At 37.7% G+C, this 15,722-nt stretch overlaps 1 protein-coding gene across 3 annotated transcripts in view; it reads right to left on the reverse strand.

Moving 5' to 3' along the window:
• TTC6 (tetratricopeptide repeat domain 6) overlaps window positions 1–15,722 on the reverse strand; it is a 203,354-nt gene that overhangs the window by 15,268 nt on the left and 172,364 nt on the right. For all 3 annotated transcript variants that reach the window (XM_035728139.1, XM_035728137.1, XM_035728138.1), the window contains one exon: window positions 9,947–10,020. In XM_035728139.1, the coding sequence (XP_035584032.1) occupies window positions 9,947–10,020 (74 nt within the window). The remainder of the gene's footprint in view (window positions 1–9,946; window positions 10,021–15,722) is intronic.

Genomic DNA, 15,722 nt, shown 5'->3' on the forward strand with positions numbered 1-15,722 from the left:
TTGTTTTTAACAGCTATCAGTAGCCAATACAGAAAAACATATGCTATTTTTGATGAAATACACTAGTAAAACAGATTAAAATAAATGTATTTATGTATTTAATATTTCCTTATACAATGAAAGGAACCAAATTTTTATCACACGGGAGGCCTTACTTCAGATCTTTTATAAAGGCAAATACTTTTTGTGGACACAGGAAAGGAGAAAAAAGAAAAGGTAAAATGCATTTGATTTATTAACTTGTGAATAGATGTGACCGAATGATAACTCTATCTCTCATCCTTAATTATTCTCTTGTGGTGGGGTGAGGGCTAGAGAATGAATCAGATATTTGTTCATAGGCAGAGAGAGTCACTTTTCCATTTTATATGTGTATCTGATAACTACATTCAGTCTCAACTGACATGGAGAACATCTAGGATCTTTTCCAAAAACTAGAACAAGGGAGCTAACATTGAGTAACTGCTTACTTACCAAGTACTGTGCTAAATGCTTTACCTCTTATTTCACTCAGTCCTTCCAACAATTCCTAAGCTAGTTATAATTTTCTACATTTTATAGGTTAAAAGAAAATGGCTCAGAAAAAGTTTGCACACAGTAAATAACACAGTAAGTGGTGTAGTGAGGCTCAGCAGTGTACATATCTAGGATTCAGACTCAGGTAAACCATAACTCCAAACTTCATGCTTTTCCACACAGTCATCTCTACCTCACATTCTTCGCCCTTACCATACCTGCTGCAGTTGGCACACAAGATTTACTATCTCAGCAGGGTAGTCAGAAGGAAGGAGTGAAGCTCAGACCTAAACCTGAATGTGCAGATTAATACTAATTTTTCAAAGTTGTTGTGAGAAACAAATGAGCACGTGTGAAAACCATTTAGCAAAGAAACGCTCAATAAAGATTATCATCTTCTTCCCATCCTCGCCATTACTTCTCAAAAAGGTTTCAAAATTTAACAAGATGCATCACTACTTTGCTAAATTTTCCTTCACAAAATACATGGAAACAAGGGCAGCTGTTCTAGAGACTGGCATCTCCTAGATATTATGCAGGAATATCTCTTAAAGTAGTGTTTCCCAAACTTTGGCCCCTCCTTGGTGACAGTTGCCCTATGTTCTACCTATGCTATCATTTACTGAATATTTTTCTCTAAGTCAAATCACTGTTTTACTTAACACAATTTATTTCAAAAGACAACTTAATTTCAACCCCATAAATAGAAAATTAATATTTCATACCATAAACAGACAGCAACCATAATAATAAACAACTATTGGAGTTGGATACTACAGTAGTCTGCAGAAAACTGAACCTGTGGGCTGGACCGTCTATTACAAAATGTTGGAAAGATGGGAAAGACTAGCTTTTAGCTGAGACCTTCTTCTTGACGTATTCAGAAGGCTTGAGAAAGAATTTAGTTTGAAATTGAAGAGCACTTCAGTTTCTCGCAATGTGATTGAATATTTTTTAATGCCTGTCTAAGCCATGAAGAATAATTGAGCTGATTACGATATTTACTCCGTGTTTTGGCAAACACTACCCAAAAGTGGGGCATCAAGTGTTCAGCCTGAAGATTGTACAAGAATCCGCAGTGAATACCAGGAACACTTGGCTTCTGATAATTCAGACAGGCGGAAAGTGAACATTCACATATACGAGGCAGTTTATCTACTAAGTTTGCTGTGGATTGTTACTAAGAAAACACAGGTTTACTTCCCTCAGTAGCTTAGAGTGAAATTGTGCTTCTCTCCTGATAACTGGCACTATTGGAGAGGTGAGAGTTCGCTAAATAAGGGTAATAATGCCTGAGGTTGTGCTCTGTTTACAGAGATCTTTTCCTCTGTACCTCTCAATCCCTTTCACCTATTTTCCCCTTTCCCCACCCCTGTCCTCGTTGGCAACCACCAATCTGTTCTCTGTATTGATGAGCCTGTTTCTGTTTTTGTTTGCTCATTTGCCTTGCTTTTTCAATTTCCACATTTAAGTGAAATCAGGCAGTATTTGCCTTTCTCTGATCTATTGCACTTAGCATAATACTCTCTAGGTCCATTATGTTGTTGCAAATGGCAAGATCTCATTCTTTTTTATGGCTGAGTAATTCCATTGTGTGCATGCGCGGGCACATGCACGCACGCTTGTGTGTGTGTGTGTGTGTGTGTGTGTACCCTCTTTATCCATTCATCTATCCAAGGGCACTTGTGTTACTTCCATATCTTGGCTATTATAAATAATGCCACAATAAACACACAGTTGCACAGATCTTTTCCAATTAGTGTTTTTGTTTTCTTTGGGTAAATTAATGGAATTACTGGATCACACAGTATTTCTATTTTTAATTTTTTAAGGACACTCCTTAATGTTTTCCACACTGGTTGCACCAATTTATATTCTCAACAGTGTACCACAAAGGTTCCCTTTTCTCCACATCCTCACCAACACTTGTTATTTCCTGTCTCTTTGGTACTAGCTATTCTGACTGGTGTGAGGTGATTTCTCCTTGTGGTTTTAATTTGCATTTCCCTGATGATCAGTGATGTTGAGCATCTTTTCATGTACCTGTTGCCATCTGTATGTTTTCTTTGGAAAAATGTCTATACAGGTTCTCTGCCCATTTTAATCTAATTATTGGGGGGTTGGTGTTGAGTTGTATAAATTCTTTATATATTTTAGATATTAACTCTTTATCAGATATATCATTTGCCAATATCTTCTCCCATTCAATAGGTTGCCCTTTCTTTTTGTTCGTGGTTTCTTTTGCTGTGCAAAGACTATTTTGGGGACTATTTTGGTGTAGTCCCAATAGTTTGTTTTTGCTTTTGTTTCCTTTGCCTGAGGAGACATATCCAAAAAAAAAAAAAAAGTCACTAAGGCTGGTGTCCAGGAGATTACTGCCCATGTTTTCTTTTGGGACTTTCATGGTTTCAGGTCTCGCATTTAGGTTTTAATCCATTTGGAGTTCCTTTCTGTGTATGTGTAAGAAAGTGGTCCGGTTTCATTCTTCTGCATGTAGCTGTCTGGTTTTTCCAACAGCATTTATGAGAATCTGTCTCAAAAAGAGACTGTCTTTCCCCCCATTGTATATTCTTGCCTCTTTTATGGTAGATTAATTGATCATACAAACATAAGTTTCTTTCTGGGTTCTCTATCCTGTTCCATTGATCTATGTGTCTATTTCTGTGCCAGCACCATACTGTTTTGATGACTACAGCTTTGTAGTATAGTTTGAAATATGGGGCTGTGATACCTCCAGCTTTGTTCCTCTTTCTCAAGATTGCTTTGCATAACAAATTCCTAATCAAGAATAATTAGACAGTAGTAATTCTGTATAAAATGCATTTAGCTGATAGGTTGTTGTGCTCAGTATTTCTATCTATGAGTAACAGCAAACTATTTACTTATGATGCATACCTATGGTGATTATGTAAACTGAAATTTCCACAGCAGTCTCAGTTCTCTCATAGTTTGCTCATAAATCATTGAAATACTTCTAGTATATTAACATCCATTTGCATCATACACATTGCCCCACTCATACCCAGAAGGAAATTAAATATCCTTTGTGAGAACATACACCAATATATGGATTATAAAATACAATCTCACCTTTTGTATAAACCAACCAATTTTAAAAGAAAAAATGAAGCAATAATTTGAAGCTATTTTTCTATACCTATCTAGTTATTATCACTAAAGTTTTGTTGTTGTTGTTGTTTAATTTTAGTTAACATACAGTGCAATATTGGTTTCTGGAGTAGAATTCAGTGGTTCCTCACTTCCATACAACACTCCCTGCTCATCACAACAAGTGCCCTCCTTAATACCCATCACCCATCTAGCCCATCCCCCACCCACCTCCCTCCATCAAGCCTCACTTTGTTCTCTATCATAAGAGTCTCTTATGGTTTGTTTCTCTCTCTCCTTTTCTTCCCCCTTCCCATATGTTCATCTGGTTTGTTTCTTAAATTCCACATATGAGTGAGAGCATATGGTATTTGTCTTTCTCTGACTGACTTATTTTGCTTCGCATAATACACTCTAGCTTCATACATGTCGTGCAAATGGCAAGATTTCATCTTTTTGATGGCTGAGTAATATTCCATTGTATATTTATATATACCACCCCTTCTTTATCCATTCATCAGTTGATAGACAAACGGACTCTCTCCATAGTTTAGCTATTTTTGATAATGCTGCTATAAACATTGGGGTGCATGTTCCCCTTCGAATATGTATTTTTGTACCCTTTTGGTAAATACCTAGTAGTGCAATTGCTGGATCATAGGGTAGTTCTATTTTAACTTTTTGAGGAACCTCCATACTGTTCTCCAGAGTGGCTACACCAGTTTGCATTCCCACCAACAGTTCAAGAGGGTTCCCCTTTCTCTACATCCTTGCAAAAATCTGTTGTTTCTTGTGTTGTTAATTTTAGCCATTCTGACCTGTGTGAGGTGGTATCTCGTCATGGTTTTGATTTGTATTTCCCTGATGATGAGTGATGTTGAGCATCTTCTCATGTGTCTGTTAACCATCTGGATGTCTTTTTTGGAAAAGTGTCTATTCATGTCTTCTGCCCATTTCTTGATTGGATTATTTTCTCTTTGGGTATTGAGTTCAATAAGTTCTTTATAGATTTTGGATAGTAACCCTTTATCAGATATGTCATTTGCAAACATCTTCTCCCATTCCATAGGCTGCCTCTTAGTTTTGTTGATTGTTTCCTTTGCTGTGCAGAAGCTTTTTATCTTGATGATGTCCCAATAGTTCATTTTTGCTTTTTTGTTTCCCTTGCCTCCAGCGACATGTCTAGTAAGAAGTTGCTATGGCCAAGGTCAGAAAGTTTTCTGCCTGTGTTCTTCTCTAGGATTTTGATGGATTCTTGTCTCACATGTACGTCTTTCCTCCATTTTGAATTTATTTTTGTGTATGGTATAAGAAAGTGGCCCAGTTTTATTCTTCTGCATGTTGCTGTCCAGTTTTCCCAATACCATTTGTTGAAGAGACTGTCCTTTTTCCACTGGATATTCTTACCTGCTTTATCCAGATTAGTTGACCATAGAGCTGTGGGAACATTTCTGGGTTATCTATTCTGTTCCATTGATATGTGTCTGTTTTTGTGCCTGTACCATACTGTCTTGATGACTACAGCTTTGTACTATACCTTGAAATCAGGAATTGTGATGATTCCAGTTTTTTCTTTTTCAAAATTCCTTTGGCTATTTGGAATCTTTTGTGGTTCCAAACATATTTTAGGATTGTTTGTTCTAGCTCTTTGAAAAATGTTGGTGGTATTTTGATAGGGATTGCATTAAATGTGTAGATTGCTTTGGGTAGTATAGGCATTTTAACAATGTTTGTTCTTCCAATCCATGAGCACGGAATGCTTTTCCATTTCTTTGTGTCCTCTTCAATTTCTTCATAAGTGCTTTGTAGCTTTCAGAGTACAGATCTTTTACCTCTTCAGTTAGGTTTATTCCTAGGTATCTTATTGGTTTTGGTGCAATTGAAAGTGGGATCGGTTCCTTGATTCCTTTTTCTGCTGCTTTATTATTGGTGTATAGAAATGCAACTGATTTCTGTGCATTGATTTTATATCCTGCAACTTTGCTGAATTCATGTATGAGTTCTAGGAATTTTGGGGTGGATTCTTTTGGGTTTTCCACATAAAGTGTCATGTCATCTGCAGACCATGAGAGTTTGACTTCTTCTTTGCCAATTTGAATGCCTTGTATTTCTTTTTGTTTTTCTGATTGCTGAGGCTAGGACTTCTAGTACTACATTGAACAGCAGTGGTGAGAGTGGGCATGCTGTCATGTTCCTGATCTTAGGAGGAAAGCTCTCATATTTTCCCCATTGAGAATGATATTCGCTGTGGGCTTTTTATAGATGGCTTTTATATATTTTATATTTCCTTTTACATTTCCTTTATATTGCTTTTATAGTTCCAATATAGAGGGTATATTCCCTCTATCCCTACACTGTGGAGAGTTTTAATCAAGAGAGGATGCTGTATTTTGTCAAATGCTTTTTCTGCATCAATTGAGAAGATCATATGTCTTTTGTCCTTTCTCTTATTAATGTGATATATCACACTGATTGATTTACAAATGTTGAACCACGCTTGCAGCCCAGGAATAAATCCCACTTGGTCATGGTGAATAATCCTTTTCATGTACTATTGGATCCTATTGGCTAGTATCCTGGTGAGTAAATTTTGGCATCCATCTTCATCAGGGATATTGGTCTGTAATTCTCCTTTTTGATGCAGTCTTTGTCTGGTTTTGGGATCAAGGTAATTTTGGCCTCATAGAATGAGTTTGGATGTTTTCCTTCCATTTCTATTTTTTGAAACAGCTTCAGAAGAATAGGTATTGACTCTTCTTTAAATGTTTGGTAGAATTCCCCTGGGAAGCCATCTGGCCCTGGACTCTTGTTTTTTGGGAGGTTTTTGATTACTGCTTCAATTTCCTTGCTTGTTATGGGTCTGTTCAGATTTTCAAACAGTTTTGGTAGTTTATAAGTTTCCAAGAATGCATCCATTTCTTCCAGATTGCCTAATTTGTTGGCATATAGTTGTTCATAATATGTCCTTAAAATTGTTTGTATTTCCTTGGTATTGGTCATGATCTCTCCTCTTTCATTCATGATTTTATTAATTTGGGTCCTTTCTCATTTCTTTTTGATAAGTCTGGCTAGGAGTTTATCAATCTTATTAATTCTTTCAAAGAATTCTTTCAGACCATGCTTTCAGTCCTGGGATTCTGCCCCACTTTGCCACCTGAACACCTTTAAGCCAGGCACATCCTCCATGGCAGTGGACCACTAAAGGTTCAGATTTTACACTCCATGGCTTCTAATACTTTGTGGTAGCCTCCGTAAGCAGGCTCCCTCCCCACCAATGTATCCAGAGCTGTATCTCCCCCAAGTCAACTCCACATCTCCTACCTTCCAAAGGTGGTCACTTTTCTACTTGTAGACTTGCAGTTTTTGTTTTTGTAGACCGCTGATTGATTTCTTGGGTGTTCAGAATGACTTGATCACTATCTAGCTGTGTTCAAGGGAAGAGACAAGCTTAGGGTCCCCCTACTCCTCTGCCATCTTAACTCCTCTATCAGCACTAAAGTTTAATGAGCACCTAATCCATTCAGACTAATTAAGTAATTATTAACCCTTAAAGTTAGAAAGAGACCTTGAAAGACACCTAGCAAGCTCTTCAAAGCTGACAATGACTAAAAATCAAGCCCAGAGGAGGTGACATTGTCAAAACCAGAGACTTCCCAGCTCCCTGTACAAATAGAAAAAAAAAAAAAAGAAAAAGAAAAGAAAGAAACAGATAACACTATAGAAATAGCAATCTCATTTATTTGAAAATGTATATATCACACAATATCCTAGACTGAAGCTCTTGTTTCATAATCATACGGCAGTTAAACAACAGAAGAATCTGGTAAAGTATCTATGTTATATCAGGATACATATTCAGCAAGACATAAATTGTTAAGCATCAATTACAAATATAAAAGTATATTAAATTAGTTTTTCTAAAATAAAATGTTTTTATAAATCTGAAATAATATGATCACTGAGGAAGGTGCATGATTTTCATTACAGTGTCCATAACTATGGACCATGTGCTAAGTGTGGCAGTGAGGCCACAGACACAAAGGCCCACTGCATTTTCCAAATTAATCACATACGTGACCAGATGTGCCCTACTGAGTTGTACAAATAAATCATAAATACCTCCCAAAACTAAAGAATGGGGCTTGCAGAGTCAAAGATTCAAAAATATTTTATGCAAATATAAAAATAGTAAAATAGATATTCGGGGGTAAAAAGTGGATAGGACATGTAACTCTGAGTAAATCAGGCTCTCCCCCTGTGGCATTTTTTTTTTTAATCTAAAGGTGGCTTTCTCAAAGAGATCTAAAAATTAACTCTACCATAACACTCTTAGTGACCAAACTGGACAACAAGTAGGATATTCAGCCTAAGGAATGTTGTCTCCTAGCAACCACAAGAGTGAGAGCCAGAGATATACAAAGGCATACTTCAAAAGTCTGCAACCCCATGAGTTCAAAGATCAAAGTCCTAAAATTTAAAGATTTATTCCTTTTTTTGAATTTTCCAAATGGGAGAATTTTTACTTTCCCACTATAAGACATCAATAATGAATCTCAGTACTTAGAAACCAAGCTGCTGTGGTATAAGTATGTTATAGCTTACCTTGAAAAGCAAAAATACTTCTCCTGAAATAAATATAACCAATCACCAAACATTCCTGATTGCTAAATTCAGTAAAACTCAAAACACATGGAATTGGGATTGTGAGTTATCAGGGCTTTACTGTTGATTTAAATTCTACTTTTATTAAAGGACAATAGAGATTCCAGTCGGCTGATGAAAGTTGGGTTATTTGGAATTGCAAAGCAGTATCAGCTTAAGGAGGCTCTGCCATATAGACCCAGTGATTACATTTCATAAAAGAGATCAGGAACTGACACAGAGAGAACTTTATTGTCTCTAATAGTTGCTAAACATAGGAATGAGGTTGAGAGAAACTTTGCAGTCTTTTTTTTTTTTTTTTTTTGATTTTAAGAGAATACAATGACCTCAGACATTTTTGGTCTGCACTCTCCCACCAAAACAAACATGTCAGTCATCATTATTCCATCTCTGTTTAAGAATGACAATTACCTAAAGAGATGAATTGTACAAAGTTTCCTGGATTAACATAGACAACAGTGTGACTATGTTTTGCTTTCTATATAAAATTAGATGTCTGAGACTTGTTTAGGTTTTTTACCTCAATGACACCTTTCACAAGTACCAGTTATTATATTACTATGTTCATAAAATAAAAAGTCTGACTCTCATAGGAAAATGTAGCTATGTCCTAAAAGGGAAAAAAAGAATGCTTATTTCCTAAATAATTCAAATTATGTACTATTCTCTAAATTTGATGTTTACACAGCCTAGCCTACATAATTTATGAACATCCAAATTTCTCCTCCTATTAATTGCTGTTGTTTCATGAAAAATAATGCTGTAAACTATTACTTAATCAAACATATCTTATCCTACCTTAAAATCTTCACGTGCTGAATCTCTATGCTTTTAAAAACAAAATGACCAGAAATTAATTTTTAGACGCCAACTGTATATATAGAAACGTAAACCCTATAGTTAACAAAATCTACCTACTCTAATATTATCTGAGTAAATTTTAAACTGATAGTCATCTGTATTTGAGCCTATTCTTTTCTCCACTTCTATAACTTACTTTTTTTTCTTTTTTAAGTAGGCTCCACACCCAGTTGGGTGTGGAGCCCAACACAGGGCTCAAACTTACAACCCTGAGATCAAGGGTCAGGATGCTTAACTGACTGAGCCACCAGATGCCCCATTACTTATTTTTATAATAATCCCAGAAACAGGTAATAATATTTTAAGTAATATGTTTTTTGTAGATTTTATTGTACTTTGTGGATATTTACTGGTATTGTAATTAGTTTTAGATTTAGAACTATGTTTTTCTAAATGCAAAATTTTCTTGAAAATACATTATGTTTTGAAATCACTCTCTCTTCCAGGAAACAGACTTTTTAAAAGTTAGTTCCATTTTAAGCACAAAATTAATTAATTTGATTTTGTTCTTAGCTATTTCAAGCTATGCATGATTTTATTCTCTATATTACCAAGGTCCTTTCCAGTAAATGGGCTTGTATCAAATGGGTACCCCAATGCCATGATGCAGGTATTTTCTTGAATATTTAATGACACATTCAGGTGTGCTCCCCACTTCTTTACAGGGAATCTTTGTGTCTCTCCCCATTTTTGTACTCTGTTAGTTCCACAACATTTTCCTCTGTTTCTTCTATTCTTCTATCATTATAAATATTGTGGTTCTACCCGCTCTCACATCAACATAAATTGCACTCCATACCTGTGATGGCACATGGCAGTGGCTTGACAAAGGCTCACATCAGTCTTGCTTATCAGTGCAGCTTGTTTAAAATCCTGAAACAGTTTTATAAGTTTTTGTTAATTTTGCAACATTATCTTTTGTGCTTTCTTAAACTTCCTTCTAACTTTGATTCTACCATGAATATATTTAACACAAGCATTAAAATATACATCTTCCTAAAACTTCATTTTTCCTTTTAGTATCACAGTTAGTGAGAATGCATGGAGCATAGCTGGAAACTCACTCAGAATATTATGCTACTGGTCTCCCCTCTTCTTGTGGCTTTGCCCTGCTCTGTGTAATGAGATATTTCATTTGCTTTCATTTTATTGTTTTTTCCCCAGCGCACACCACCAGAGACTTCCCCATCTAGATAGAAATGGAAATTCACTTGGAGAGAAGCTTTGCATTACATGTCATAGGACCCATAGGCACATAGGCCCAGTGAAAGTGTATAACTGGGCCTTCTGGTGTGGATTAGCTAAGGCTGCTCCCTACCTTTGGAGTCCACACTTCTGGGAAGGGTGTTGTTTGTCCAGGGATCCTAGAAGCTCCTGAGAGGAAGCAATGTAGACTCTAACCCCAAGATTTTGAGTTAGAGAAGTCAACTAAGATAGACTGGAATGGCCCAGGGGAAGAGGTTGTTAAGAGAATTACAAGTGCTAAGCCTGCAAAATGTCCTGACTTTGTGGCCCTAACACTCACTGTCCTCCCTTGGGCACTGGAGAGGAGCTAACCTTTTTTTTTTTTTTTTTAAGATTTTACTTATTAGAGAGAGAGCACGAGAGGGAAGAGGGTCAGAGGGAGAAGCAGGCTCCCTGCTGAGCAGGGAGCCCGATGCGGGACTCGATCCCGGGACTCCAGGATCATAACCTGAGCCAAAGGCGGTCGCTTAACCAACTGAGCCACCCAGGTGCCCGAGGAGCTAACCTTAATAGATGGTCTCCCTCTCCTTCTCCTTCTCCCTTCCCCTTTCCTTCTCTTCTCCCCTCTTTCTTCCACAAACCTTCCCAGGCTGTGCCACAGGGAGGGAGCTGGCTGTCTTGTGGGGGTAGAATGAGTTTTCTGCAAATACTGGCTGGAAGAGGGAGCAGTAGGGTCAAATGAGCACCCTGGGATCCTACTGCGGGAGGAAGGTATTAGTCACGTAGACCAATTTGTGAATGCAGACTCCCCATTTAGATTCCTAGAATATATTTTGATACTAAATGGAAATATGTGGGAGAAAATAAGAAAGTTATTGTCTACTCAAATACAATCTAATCAGATATGCTGCCAGCTAACTCCCCTAAAAGAATTGTTTTGCTAAAATAGAAGCAAATTTACAAGTGTGAGATTTGTTACAAACATTCTTATTAATTTGAAGAGTTGTGGGGAGTGACCACAAACTTAAAAGATTGAGAATGCCAAGTTTCATTTTGTAATCAGATACAATTGACAAATGTCAACTTGACTTTATATACACAACCATTATTATGCTATATGGTAATTAGGCCTTAATTATCAGCAATAGACATAAATGATGACTTAGCATTACTTAGAATAAAGCTAACAGAATTTTTATGATTTTTCTTATCTGCATGAATCTTTTCTCTAATATGGAGATGCTAAATAACAAACCACACGCAGTCACTCATATACAAAGCAAAATCCCAACTCCCACTCCCTCCACTGGTGGATTTATTTGTGCAGACCTTCACTCACACTGTCTCACTTTCTGTGTCAGAGAGTGGGCTCTTGACTTTATTCCTTCCTGTCTCCTCTGGAAACTTGCTGCATCACAGCCCTGCCGCTTTCTGTATCTTTAATCGCTGGCTCACTGCCCTGCCCTAATGCGCCTTCCCTCAATCCTCCCTCCCCAAAAACTACACATGGCCTTGCCGTGTCATTACCAGTCTCCTTGAACGTATGGTCAACACTCACAGCGGCCATGTCCCCATATTCCCTCAACTCATTATTCTTGTTTAATAAGGCCAATTTCATTTTATAATTTGTAAACTGCCTCTAGAGGCATTTGTTGTCTATTTTTACTCTTATTCAAAGTAACCTTTATATACAATGCATAGGGTCTAATAAAACTAGAAAACGTACAAAGCTTATAGTGACTCCCTGCCTCCCTTCTTGCTCCCCCTCTCCTTACCCAAGTCCACTCCCCAAGGATAATTGTTTTTACACCTTGCTGGGTTTTGTTCTGCTATTTACCTTCAAATTTCTAAATAACATGAGTATTGTATCATGTTTGACTTCCGACACAGGCTAATATTTAGCTATCCGACACCATCACTCCATGCGCTTCCTCTTCTGCCACCATCCCATACACCTATGGCAATGCATTTGTTTGTTTTAGTCTCTGTTTCACCTCCCTCAAGTGTAGGATCCTTGGCTACCCATTCATTTTTAAGTTTGAGGTATTAAAATCTTGAGTGGTAGTTTTTGGTGCCCTCAACAGCTCCTCTCCACCATCTTTAACTTTGTGGAATTAGTACCTTTTTATTCCTTTACTGTTTTCCTGGTAGGTTTTCAAGAGGACAAAGACATAAATAAATGTTCTCACACCAACCAGCTTAACCATTAACTTCCTAAACAATGCCAGTCTAAATGTTGCGTTCTACTTCCTGGTCAACGTGTTCCTATGAAGGTAGGACATACAACTTTCAATTAACTAATAGGTTTTCAGTATTTGTCCTACTTAACCACACTATTTATCAATCACTCCCACTAAAAATTTTTCCCTAGATAGGTTTTAAGACTCTGCTTTCTCTTGGTTGTTTATCTAGCCCTCTTATTATTAAGTCTTACATTCTTTCACTGGTTCTCCCTCAACCTGCATCTTTTTTTTTAATTTAACGCTTCAAATTAATAGTTTTTACTTTACATTGAGAAAAAAAACTTTTTTTAATTTTTAATTAGTGTTTGCAGGGCATGCTTTTTTCCTTAGCCTTTTACTTTTACCTATCTATATCATTATATTTAAAGTATGTTTCCTACAGCCAGAATATAGCTAGGGCTTTTTTTTTTAAGACTTATTTATTTATTTGAGAAAGAGGGATGTGGGGAGGGGTAGAGGGAGAGGGAGAGAGAGTCTTTTTTTTTAATTTTTTATTGTTATGTTAATCACCATACATCATTAGTTTTTGATGTAGTGTTCCATGGTTCATTGTTTGTGTATAACACCCAGTGCTCCATTCAATACGTGCCCTCTTTAATACCCATCACCAGGCTAACCTATCCCCCCAAACCCCCTCCCCTCTAGAACCCTCGGTTTGTTTTTCAGAGTCCATCATCTCTCATGGTTCGTCTCCCCCTCCGACTTACTCCCCTTCATTCTTCCCCTCCTGCTATCTTCTTCTTCTTTTTTTTCATAACATATATTACATTATTTGTTTCAGAAGTACTGATCTGTGATTCAACAGTCTTGCACAATTCACAGCGCTCACCATAGCACATACCCTCCCCAATGTCTGTCACCCAGACACCCCATCCCTCCCACCCCCCACCACTCCAGCAACCCTCAGTTTGTTTCCTGAGGTTAAAAATTCCTCACATCAGCGAGGTCATATGATACATGTCTTTCTCTGATTGACTTATTTCACTCAGCATAACACCCTCCAGTTCCAACCACGTTGTTGCAAATGGCAAGATCTCATTCCTTTTGATGGCTGCATAATATTCCATTGTGTATATATACCACCTCTTCTTTATCCATTAATCTGTCGATGGATATCTTGGGTCTTTCCACAGTTTGGCTATTGTGGACATTGCTGCTATAAACATCGGGGTGCATGTACCCCTTCAGATCCCTACATTTGTATCTTTGTGGTAAATACCCAGTAGTGCAATGGCTGGATCGTATGGTAGCTCTATTTTCAACTTTTTGAGGAACCTCCATACTGTTTTGCAGAGTGGCTGCACCAGCTTGCATTCCCACCAACAGTGTGGGAGGGTTCCCCTTTCTCCGCATCCCCGCCAACATCTGTCGTTTCCTGACTTGTTAATTCTAGCCATTCTGACTGGTGTGAGGTGGTATCTCATTGAGGTTTTGATTTGGATTTCCCTGATGCCGAGCGATGTCGAGCACTTTTTCATGTGTCTGTTGGCCATTTGGATGTCTTCTTTGGAAAAATGTCTGTTCATGTCTTCTGCCCATTTCTTGATTGGATTATTTGTTCTTTGGGTGTTGAGTTTGATAAGTTCTTTATAGATTTTGGATACTAGCCCTTTATCTGATATGTCATTTGCAAATATTTTGGGAGAGGGAGAGAGAGTCTTAAGCAGACTCCATGCTAAGTGTGGAACCTGACTCGGGGCTCAATTTCACAATCCTGAGATCAAGACCTGAGCTGAAACCGAGTCAAACACTTAACTGTGCTACTCAGGAGCCCCTGTAGTAAGGACTTTTTAAAAATTCCAATCTGACCTCCTCATTATTTTAATTGGTATATTTTGACCATTTCTATTTGATGTAAATACTGATAGGGTTAGATTTAGATCTAAATTTTATTTTTTGTTTTCTGCTGGTATCCTCTGTTTTCCCTTTCCAGACTTATTTTGAGTTATTTTCATTTAAAAAAAATTCCATTTTAATCAATCTATGGTCCTTTTGACTAAGGAGGCCACATTTGGGCAGAAATCTGAAAGGAAAGGAGGGCATGAACCACACACAGATCAGTGGGAAGAGTGTTCTCTGCTTAGGGAATAGCTTGAGTGAGGACTGTGAAGCAGGAAGAGAGCCTGGCATTTCCAAGGAATAGCAAAAGGCCAGAGGGGGGTGACCTGAGGGAAGAAAAGAAGAACATTTGACAATGAAGGCGGATCAGTGGACAACAGCCAGATCATATAGGGTCTTGGCTGGCATAGTCAAGAATTCAGATTTTATTCTAAATGTGATGGGAAGCCAATGGAAGATTTTAAGCAAAGGAATAGCTCAATCTTCTTTATGTTTTTAAGAGGTCTCCCTGGCTGCTGTGTAAAGAACAGCATGCAGAGGAACAAGAGCAAAAGCAGAGAGGTCAGTTAAGAAGCTCCTACAGTAGTCCCGGGGGAAGATGGTTGAGGCTTGAATTAGGAGGATAGCAGTGGCAAAAATGAGAAGTGATGAATTCAAAATATGCTTTGATGGTAGAGCTGACTGGACTTGCTCATGATTTAGATGTAGGGTAAAGAAAGGGAAGGGTTGACAATGATTCCCACTAGACCATGAGCTTCTCTGTCTTCGTGATCTCCCTGACTTTACGGCCAATGCCAGGTACTTGCCTTGTGAGAAAGAACATAGGATTTGGAATCAAGAAAGATCTGAGTTCAAATCTTGCCCCACTACTTCCTAGCTGAAAGATTTTGTTAAATACTAAATGGTATTTTCTTGTTAGATAACACAGGCCCTGTATTTAATTCTCCAACAGCTGAGGTCTTTTGCTCCCAACCCCCGTTTTCCTCACTTGTTCCACCCCCAACACTGTGGCCCAGAGTTCCATAGCTTACTTGCCCACTCCAAACAAAGTTCTTTAACTTCTCCTAACTGAGGGAGTTCTGAATGGTATAACTCAAAACCAAAAGCTAAAGGAGTTCAACTCTTGAAATTACATTTCATCATAGCATAAGTTGCCTAGAATAAGATTTCTCAGACACTTCCTTAATAATAAGTATTTCTGTGGGGGCAGAATCTCAAAAGATAACTCCAGGGCACAGAAAAATAATAAAAGCCATCTCTAAAGGTGAAAAAAATGAGGGAACACTCACTACATAATATTCTGTCATC

This window comes from Zalophus californianus, chromosome 6 (genome assembly GCF_009762305.2).
Source record: "Zalophus californianus isolate mZalCal1 chromosome 6, mZalCal1.pri.v2, whole genome shotgun sequence".
Lineage (NCBI taxonomy): Eukaryota > Metazoa > Chordata > Mammalia > Carnivora > Otariidae > Zalophus > Zalophus californianus.